Source organism: Chelonia mydas, chromosome 8 (assembly GCF_015237465.2).
Source record: "Chelonia mydas isolate rCheMyd1 chromosome 8, rCheMyd1.pri.v2, whole genome shotgun sequence".
Taxonomy (NCBI): Eukaryota; Metazoa; Chordata; order Testudines; family Cheloniidae; genus Chelonia; species Chelonia mydas.
This window is the reverse complement of record NC_057854.1, coordinates 105,993,688-106,003,463: the sequence shown is the minus strand read 5'-3', so window position 1 is coordinate 106,003,463 and position 9,776 is coordinate 105,993,688. Positions and strand designations below refer to the sequence as shown.

General features: G+C 54.6%; 1 protein-coding gene across 17 annotated transcripts in view; it reads left to right on the top strand.

Annotated features, from left to right (window-relative positions):
• Positions 1 to 9,776, top strand: part of SZT2 (SZT2 subunit of KICSTOR complex) — a 70,343-nt gene that overhangs the window by 280 nt on the left and 60,287 nt on the right. For 14 of the 17 annotated variants that reach the window (XR_005226575.2, XR_005226576.2, XM_043552562.1 and 11 more), the window contains exons 2-9: positions 1,173 to 1,298; positions 1,538 to 1,711; positions 2,158 to 2,328; positions 4,155 to 4,286; positions 5,872 to 6,031; positions 6,305 to 6,411; positions 6,787 to 6,997; positions 8,301 to 8,471. Coding sequence is in view for 15 of the 17 variants with exons in the window: in XM_043552562.1 (XP_043408497.1) it covers positions 1,173 to 1,298; positions 1,538 to 1,711; positions 2,158 to 2,328; positions 4,155 to 4,286; positions 5,872 to 6,031; positions 6,305 to 6,411; positions 6,787 to 6,997; positions 8,301 to 8,471 (1,252 nt within the window). In the remaining 2 variants the exon portion in view is untranslated. Of the gene's footprint in view, positions 1 to 773; positions 1,006 to 1,172; positions 1,299 to 1,537; positions 1,712 to 2,157; positions 2,329 to 3,804; positions 3,941 to 4,154; positions 4,287 to 5,871; positions 6,032 to 6,304; positions 6,412 to 6,786; positions 7,011 to 8,300; positions 8,472 to 9,776 lie in introns of those variants that run through there. The other 3 variants (XM_037907596.2, XM_037907603.2, XM_037907604.1) reach the window with 3 other exon arrangements.

Genomic DNA, 9,776 nt, shown 5'->3' with positions numbered 1-9,776 from the left:
CTGGGGGGCAGGGGAAGGGGCCGGGCCGGGCCTGGGGCTGGGCTGGGGGGCAGGGGAAGGGGCCGGGCCGGGCCTGGCGCTGGGCTGGGAGCAGGGGAAGGGACAGGGCCGGGCCTGGCGCTGGGCGGGGGGCAGGGGAAGGGGCCGGGCCTGGGGCTGGGCTGGGGGGCAGGGGAAGGGGCCGGGCCGGGCCTGGGGCTGGGCTGGGGGGCAGGGGAAGGGGCTGGGCTGGTGCTGGGAGCAGGGGAAGGGACAGGGCCGGGCCTGGCGCTTGGCTGGGAGCAGGGGAAGGGGCTGGGCCGGGCCTGGCGCTGGGCTGGGCTGGGCTGGGGGGCAGGGGAAGGGGCCGGGCCTGGCGCTGGGCGGGGGGCAGGGGAAGGGGCCGGGCCGGGCCTGGTGCTGGGCTGGGGGGCAGGGGCAGGGGCAGGGGCAGGGGAAGGGGCCGGGCCGGGCCTGGCGCTGGGCTGGGGGGCAGGGGAAGGGGCCGGGCCGGGCCTGGCGCTGGGCAGGGGGCAGGGGAAGGGGCCGGGCCTGGCGCTGGGCGGGGGGCAGGGGAAGGGGCCGGGCCTGGCGCTGGGCAGGGGAAGGGGCCGGGCCGGGCCTGGCGCTGGGCTGGGAGCAGGGGAAGGGACAGGGCTGGGCCTGGCGCTGGGCTGGGGGAAGGGGCCAGGCTGGGCTGGGCCGGGCCGGGCGTGGTGCTGGGCGGGAAGCTTGGTCAGGGGGAGGTGGGCTGGGGCCTGAGGTCTGAGCCTGGTGCTGTGGAGGGGGAGGGGTTGGTCCTGGGTCTGGTTGCAGGTTTGGCGGGGACAGCCTGTGCTGGCTGCAGCGTCTGCCTGAACTGTGCAGGCTCCCTAGTGAACGGTGTTGGTGCCCTGCAGTGACTGTCGCTGTTCAGGGTTACAGTGGCGCCAAAGCCTTGGCCTATTGTGCAAGGAGCTGCACGGACGTCTACCAAAGCACAGTCCCTGACCCAGACCCTACAGCTTTGGCTCAGGATGAGGCATGGTGGGTGGGTGAGGATGGAGAAGCAGTATGTATCTGCAGAGATGAGAAATATGCACTTTTAGCTGTAGAAGGGTTTTAGTTAATGGAGAAAAATAAGCAGCTTAGCTGTTGTGTTTTCTGGTCGTCTCCTCCCTAGTGATATGGTGACTTGTTCCCCTTTGCTGCAGGTGGAAGACGCAGGGCAGGTCTTCCTCCTGATGAAGAAAGACTATCGAATCTCCCGCAACGTGCGCCTAGCCTGGTTCCTCAATCACCTGCATCAAGTCATTTGGGCTGTGCCTGAGTCAGAGCTGGTGAGTACACGTGCCCAGGCTTGAAGGCAGGGTGGCACTGTGTGCTGATCAGTGCCCTCTGGCATTGGCAGTTTGGCCAAGTAGGAGAGAAGCTGTAGGACTTTTGGCCACTACTGCTCCTTGGGAACCTGTGAAAGGCTTTAGCCCAGTTCTTTTTTTTTTTTTTTTTTTCCCTCCTCTTTTTCTTGCTCCCCTGCAAGCCTGGCTTTCCCTCACTTGCTGTTTTTTTTCTCCTGTAGGTGAAGTCAGATAATGAACTGGATGTTCTCAGCATCCTGCCAAATGGGTGGCAGCCACATGAGTCTGTCCGGCCTAGGCCCTATCTCCTAGTGCCCTCCACACAGGTCACCTTCCTGGCACGACAGTACCGCTTTGTGATTGAGCTCGACCTGAGCCCGTCCACAGGCATCGTGGTAAGTGTATGCGTCCCTGCCTCTTCCTGTATACCCCATGGCTCTGCCCACAAGGAGCTCCTGCTGCCATCTCTGTTCTGGAAGGGCTTCCTCCTGTGCACTTACTCCCAGCATGCATCTCCCTTCTGTGTGCCAGGAGAGGTTGGCTCCCAGTAGAAGCAGTGTGTGCCAGCGGCTGCCACTTGGCCAGCTGCCACTCCTGGGCCAGCTCCTAGCCGGCAAAACCCATGCACAGATAATCCCTACAGGAAAATCCTGCCCCTTTTGCAGGGATTATCTGTGCATGGGCTTTGCCTGCTAGGAGCTGGCCCAGGAGTGTTCTCCGCTCCGTGCTGGGGCTCTGCAGAGTATTTCTAGAAGGCTGTATGGTGTAACTCCATGTGCTAGGGACCCTTGTCAATTACATCAGGGGGAACAGCTAAAATTTCCTGTTTGTACTTCTGCAGGATGACTCAACGGGGGAGATCATTTTTGATGAGGTGTTTCATGCCCTTTCCCGATGCCTAGTGGGATTGCTAAAACCCTTCCGAATTCCTGGTTCAGAAATTACCTACCAGCCAGAGATCTTTGTCACCATCCAAGCATATTCCTCCATCATTGGCCTGCAGTCCCACCAGGTAAAGTTCTACCTCCTTCCCCTCCCCCCATCTTTGTGTGAGAGCACTTTTTGTTGCCCTGGTTGCTGGTGAGATCCTAGGGAAGCGGAGACAGGAGTTGTCTGAGCACTGCTATATGATGATGTAGTCTTGCTTCATGAGAGCCTGTAGTCTGGTGCAATGCTAGACCATAAAGGAGCAACTCCTCTTGTGTGGGCACAGCTTCATTGTGTATCTGTGGACAGGAGGCTGAGATTTGGCATATGTGGGCAATGCCAAGCAAAGAAGGGGATCTGTGGGCCGCAGCCTGCCATTAATTAAGGGAAGTACATCTAGGATATCTTTTGCCCCAATGTGACTTGAACTCTCTTCAGTTCACTTTTTTGGGTGGCTTCCTAGTGAGATTGGACCATAGCTCAGGTCCTCTGTAAACCACACATGCAAGGGCAGTTCCCGTTTAAACAACTGAATTCTGGTTGGTGGGGCCAGAAGGCACCCATGTAGCTCATCGCTTCCCAGCAAAACCTTAACCCTCAAAAATCATGGTGCTACCATGCCATTTGCAGACCATCGCTCTGCTCATCCTGCTGATGTGTTCTATCCCTTTCCTCTGTCTTCTGTCTGTGTGTTTGGAATGTAAGCTGCTTGGGGCAGGGACTGCTTATTACTCTGTCTATACAGTACTTGCACAACGGGGCCCCACTCCTGGTTAGTCTCTAGGCACGACCGTAATAAACATAAGGAGGATGCCTCCCTCTGTCCTTCCCATTAGCCCTCTGTCACTGATGTCATCCTGGACTGCTTGCTTGTCCAGTTCTCCCATAACCGTCTGTGTGCTTTGTTCTAGTGCATCTCCTGTAGTGACATTGAATTCATCTGCAAGGCCTCCTTGAGATCCTTTCTCAAGACCCACTTCTTCCATGAGGCCTTCAAGAAACTAGCCCTGGGCTGAGGGGCAGATGGGGATCCCTGTGCATATGGTGGGGAGGAGAAGGGTGTATATATATGTGCAACTCATCTAAATAAAATTGTCCATATTCTAGTTGTTTCCCTCTCCCCCAGTCTGTTACTCATCTCCGGGGGGAGAATGGAGCTAGCAAGTTGTGTGCCGATCATCTCCTGAACTCTCTGCATGTGTGTTGCATCATGTTCCCCTCCCTGTCATCCTGCAAATTCTCTGGGGCAGGGACTGTCTCTTACTCTGGGTCTGTGCAGCACTCAGCATGATGGAGCCCTCATCCTGGCTGGGGCCTGTGGGTACTGCTGTAATATAAATGGTAAGAGCATCGTCTCTGACCTGGTGTGGATTATCTGCTGTGATTGGGCTCCCACCTCCCTGACCAGTGGACTTCACTGTCCAATTGCTCAGGCTTTTTCCCTAGTCTCTACCCTAATTTTTTTTTCTTTTGCTTCAGGCTGCTGTTCCTTTATCCTGCCAATTATCAACAGGTAGTTGGATCAGGCTGCATGTGAGTTAGAGTAGAACAAATGTGCCGCCTTGAGGAATGTTAGGCTGAAGTTAGAGGCATCTAGGAGCTTGGACAAGGAGCCCTACTTCCTCCTGTTCAGTGCCTTTCCCTCTGCCTGACTCCTAGGGCAGCAGGAACCTCTTGCCCCCGAATGAGGTTGACAGGTGCGTGTTGTGGTGGCTCCCAGGATCGCTACACAGAGGTGGCTCGTGTGAGGCCTTTCTTGTCATGACTTAATTACCTGCCATCTCTTGTGTTCCCCCTGCATTTCCTTAGGGTAGTGCATGTGTGTGTCTGGATCAGTGGGTCAGATACCACTGTGATGGGTAGCTGTTTAAAACCCTAAGGTAATGTCTTTCCCATGTGTCTCTGGCTCAGGTGCTATTCCAAGGCTGTCAGCTGGATGAGACCAAGAGAGAGACCTTCTTGCAGCAAATTTACACACAGCTGTGTGCCTTTGAGAATAAAGTGGCTGAGATGCTCCAACAACAGTATGAACTCAAGCCCCAGGTGAGACAGGCAGAGGTGATGGATGGACTGGAGGAGAGATCTAGGCTCTCTGGGGCTGCTTTCCTGCCCTGCCACTCCTCTGGGAGGGGCTCATAGGATGCTGGCTTATACTAAGATGGGCATGCTGTATAAGCCTCAGCTGGGAGTCTGTCCTTTTTGAGGAACAGCCTCGTTCAGTGGCTGAGAGAACAGCACATGGCTGCAGAGATAAGTGGACTGAGGGGTTTCCAAAGTAGATAAGCAGGACCAAGAGGTATTTGGGAGGGGTCATGTGGGAAATATTTACCCTAGCTTGGGGTTATACAGTTAAGCAGCTGGATTTATTTGACTGGTTGTAAAACCACGGAAACTGGCAGTGGCCTTGGGCAGGAGGATCTGGAGCAGAGGATATGCTAGAATTGGAATTTATTTTTTTTTATTTTTTGAAGTTGCCTAGATTTTCAGTTGACTGTGTCCTTGCCAGCAAACACTGATGACTGTATTGGATTCAATGAATTAAAGGGGTATTGATGCTCACTGAGGGATTTTAATTTTTGCTGATCATGTATCTTTCCCCAGCCAAGAGCAGCCCTTTGATTGTGCCTGGGGAGGTTTTTTACCCTTACCTGGTTCTAGAGTACAAAATAATAGTTATATGGGATGAGGCTGGCAGAGCTGTCCCACACCATCCCAGACCAGAAGGGCCCAGGGCTGCTCTTGGTTTTACATGACGAATATTTATGTACCCCAGGACCACACACTCTCTTTCACCCACAATAGCCTTTGGGCAAATGACGGGAAAGACTGGATAGCATTTGTATTAGTCTTTGTAACAGGACTTGTTCTGCTTGCACAGATCTAAGCACATAGGTACACATTTGTTTACTACCCGAGTCCTCGGAGCGCCTCCAGGATCAGTGCCCCAGACAGAGTAAAAGAGACCTACCTTTCTTAGATGCCCGGCAAGAGAGACCTCGGTCTGCGCGGTGAGCGATGTCGCACAGCTGCAGCTTGCACTAGATTGAAGGAGTTAGGGTCTGTCCACATTGCAGTTAGACACCCGCGGCTGCCCTGTGCCAGCTGACTGGCGTTTGGGCTGTGCAGCTGTTTCCTTGCAGCGTAGACTTCCCGGCTGGGTTGTCAGTCTGAGCTCTGGGACCCTATTTGGGCTGCAGCCCGAACCCAGAAGTGTACACTGCAATGAAACAGCCCCACAGCCTGAGCCCCACTAGACCAAGTCAGCTGTCAGGTCTAATTGCAGTGTAGCCATACATCTCCTAGTGCTGACTGCAGACGTCTAGTGGCCCCAGCATCACCTCCTCTACTCACCCCATGGGGAGATCTAGTAAGCCCAGGCTCTGCTCAGACAGAATATTGGGTATATAACTCCGTAAGGTGGAAGCCTTATTCTCAGGGGCCAGTAGGAGTGAGAGCTCAGGGGAATGCCACATTAAGGGGATTGAGAAGGGCTAGAAGATTAAAGGTTAGCATAGGACCGGGTAAATCACACTAGGGCTGGGGTAATGTATGGGGCTGTTAGACTCCAGGGTGAGTGGAACAGGGTCAGAGTGTGGCTGATGGCATCTCGTTGGTTTCTTGTTGCTAGGTAGATTTGTCACTCCTCAGCCAGGAGAGTTCTTGTGCCACACAGGAACCCTCTGGAAGGAAGCCGGGTGTCTCCATGGTCACTGCTGACATTGGCCTTGTCAGCATGATCCGACAGGGGATCTTAGCACTGCAGCTGTTGCCTTCCAACTCCGGTGCAGGTTAGTTCCACCTCCTGGGCTTCAGGGAGCCTGGCCTGGAAGTCTGTATCCCTCTAGCCCTGGACTCAGGGTGGGCATGCCCAAGGAGTCATGTTGGGCCCTTCCGATGGAGGAAGGGCAAGGCTTCAGGGCAGCAGCTCTGGGTTGCAGCATTTCATGATCCCATTGTGGTGTGGTAATGCAAATAGTCAGCGAGTGCCCTGGGGGCGTAGGGTGGGGAGTCTGATCACAAATGGGGGATGGTGCTCTGAAATGGTGCCTTGTTACCCCCAGGTATCATCATAATCACAGATGGTGTGACCAGCGTCCCGGATGTGGCTGTGTGTGAGACTCTGCTCAACCAGCTGCGGAGTAGCACTGTGGCCTGCTCCTTTGTGCAGGTATGCCTGGGGTGGGGGCGGCGAGGGCACTGCAGACTGCACCGTGTATGCTGGTATGCCAGTCTGAGGCGGAGGGTGGGGGTGGGGTGCTGCACTATGTCTGTAGGTATGCCAGTCTGGGGCTAGGGGTGGGGATGGAGAGATGCTAACCTCTGGTGGGGAGTGGGGACGGGGATGCCAATCCAGGACAGGGGCGCTGACCCCCGGCGGGGGCACCGTGCTGTGTGCGCTGGTATGCGCTCTCCCTGTTTGGGGTCAATGGGTTTGATACTCACTCGCCCCTAGCAGGATGGAGTGGAGCTTACCTGTGCTTGTCTCTCTCCTCTCCCCTCCTTTGCTCTGTCTCACATGGATCTCTTTCCTGCTCCTTCTCAGGTGGGCGGAGTCTACTCATATGACTGCAGTTTCGGCCACGTCCCCAACGTGGAACTGATGAAATTTATTGCCATGGCAACTTTTGGTGCGTACCTGTCCACCTGCCCTGAGCTGGATCCCTTAAGCCTCGACCTGAATGTGTATCACAAGGCCTTCCTGCTGTACTCCTTCCTGCGCACTGGGGAGTCCCTGAACCCAGAGTATTACTGTGGTGAGGAGAGCATGTATGTCCTGCTCTGTCGGATGGGGGGCCTGGAATTCCTTCGTGCAGTGGGGACTGGATACATCAATGTCCCCTTCCCTTTCCTGGTTGTTGCCAATAGCAGTGGGTGAGGAAGGCAGTGGGGAGAGCCTTTTTCCAGCCCCTCCTACCTACTGAAGTGCACACTAGGCAAGGGAGTGGTCCTCTTTTCTCCAACAGCCCTGAGAGCTCGGGTCTGGGGAGGACAGCTTAAAAGCATGCTGCTCAGTGGATCAGAGCATGTGGTCAAGGCCCGCAGAATTCTAGGCCGCCTCGAGGCTCTGAACGCTACTGGATGCTGGAGCGGAATCTCTGTAGCTCCCTTCCTGGGGCATGGTGCTTTAGGGAGCATTAGCTGGGGAGTTGGGTGCTAGCGTGCCTTTCTGCCCCTTGCTCTCAGCTTGCTTACCCAGCCGGACTTGATCTGTGCCCAAAGGGGATTGTGTGTGGAAGCCTGAGCACAATCCCTCCTGCCACGGGAGTACAGTGAGGGTGAGGAAACGCTTACTGGCCCCTTTGCACATGGAGGCTCTCTGAACGCTGACCTGGTTGGCTGCGCTCTGCAGAGCAAATCCAGACCATGTCTGCACATGGGAACTTGGCTTACAAGGTTATGGTCCCCAGAGAAATGGCCACAATGCCAGCATGTGGGTGCTGCCACTGAGGATGCCGGGGGGAGGCATGACAGTTTGCGTCTACTGAAAATTGGCCTTAAGGCTCGGAAGCATCAGCAGTTCTTGGAAAGTGCCTGCTGTCCGTGGGGGTGGTTAAGATTCCTCATGCTGGTTCAGAGGGGGTGTGGCCTGAAGGAAGCAGGGAGAGGTGCTGTGGGCATCTGATGCTGTTTAAAAGCTGTTAGTTGTTAAACTTTGCAGCGAAGGCTGTCAGGGCCCTGCTAACTGGTCATTATACAGCACGTGGGGTAGGCATGAGACTCCCTAGGGACAAGGGGAAATGGATCCCTGCCTGAGAAGCTTGCAGCTGGATTAGTGCAGCGGCCTTGTCATTCCTGTCTGATTAAATGCATAACCCTGCTGTGCTGCTCCTGATTATCACGCCTGTCACATCATGTGCTCAAGCTGGGCCCCCACCCTGATACATAGCTCCTCTGCACCAGCAGGCCTCTCCTGCCCCTTCCTGAGCGAGCCTGGAGGGATGTACTGTCACTGGGAGGGAGGGGTCCCACAGCTCCACTCCCCAAGTGCCTTGGGCTCCTGCTGCAGGCTGGGGAGTGGAGGAGCTGCGTGACCCATGTGCCTGTTGTTGTTTGCAGTGTCCCAGCACAGACTGTTCAACGAGCATCTGGTGTCCGCGAGCAGCAACCCGGCTCTGGCCATGAGGAGGAAGAAGCACACTGAGAAGGAGGTGCATGCAGACCTCGTGAGCATAGTCTCTGTCCGGCTGCGTGAGGGCTACAGCATCCGGGAGGTCAACATCACCAAAGGTGACCTGCCTGCGCCATGCCGTTCTGTGACTTGGGGCTCCATTTCCAGTTACACAGCCTTAGTCTGGCCAGCCTCAGTGGGGTGAGGACAGGAAACCATGGCCTTGAGGAAGAACCTTGTTCTCCATGGCACGTGCACAGGATTGCCCTGTGCAGTTGCATGGTGCTTGTGTGCCTGCTAGGCAAATCCTGTCTCACAGCGTGGAGATACCCGCAGTTCAGAGGTGGGGAGCAGCTACACGGTGAGGGGGTGCCCCATGGGTGACATCGGTGCAAGATCTGATATGGGCACAAGTACTGAACCAAGGCTGCAGACTAGGAAGGTGCAAATAGTAGCACTTGATGCAAAGAGAGTGGCTGCCAGCAGGTAGCACTGTATTTACGTTACCTAAGCTGCCTGCACTCCTGCCAGCACAGTGGCTGCAGCAGAGCCAGGTGAGTGGCTGCAGAAATGATAACATGGGCAGGATTTCAGTAGCACCATAAATGTACCTGGTGCTACCTAGAGAGAGAGAGAGAAAGAGAAAATGGAAATCTTGCTTTAGTGAAGCTAAGTAAAGAAGCATAAATTCCAGCAGGAGAAATGTACAGCGGAAACTAGGGTGAGAACAGGACTTTTGAAGAGCAGACTGCCAAACACAAATAGCAAGAAATCGTTTTGCATATGCAGAGACAGGATGCCTGCAGGAGAATCATTATGTCTGCTTGCTTAGTCGGGTGTGAAGGGAGCAGTTGAGGAGGATAAGGACATAGCAGAAAAGTTGAATTATTTCTTTGCATCAGTCTTCAGCTCAGAAGATGTTGAGGAGATACCTGCTCTTCTTGGACAGTAAAGATGAAGCACTGTCAGGGCCTGAAGTATCAAAAGTAGACAAGTCACCTGGGCCAGACGGTGTACTGAAAGAGCTTCAGAATGAAGTATATGAGCTAACAAAAAATTGCAATCTATTATTTAAAATCTACACCTATACCAGAGGCTCAGAGGGCAGCAAATGTATCTGCATCCCGTAGGATGTTCCTGGGAATTCTGGCATGTAAACTAGCACTATGTAAATTAGTTGGAACAACAATTTTTAAAATAGAATTATAAAATGGTTGGAAAATTGGACTGACGGTGTAATCAGCACAGGCTCCGCAAAGGAGAAGGATGCCTCACTATTAGGCAGCAGCAGAATGCAGCTGACCAGACTCTTTCTCATTGGTGTCACTGCTGTGGGTGTGGTTCTGGGCAGCTGCTCTGCTGCTGACCAGAGTCTAGTTAATGTCACCCTTGCACTGGGTAGCTCTGTGCGGAGGAAACTGAGG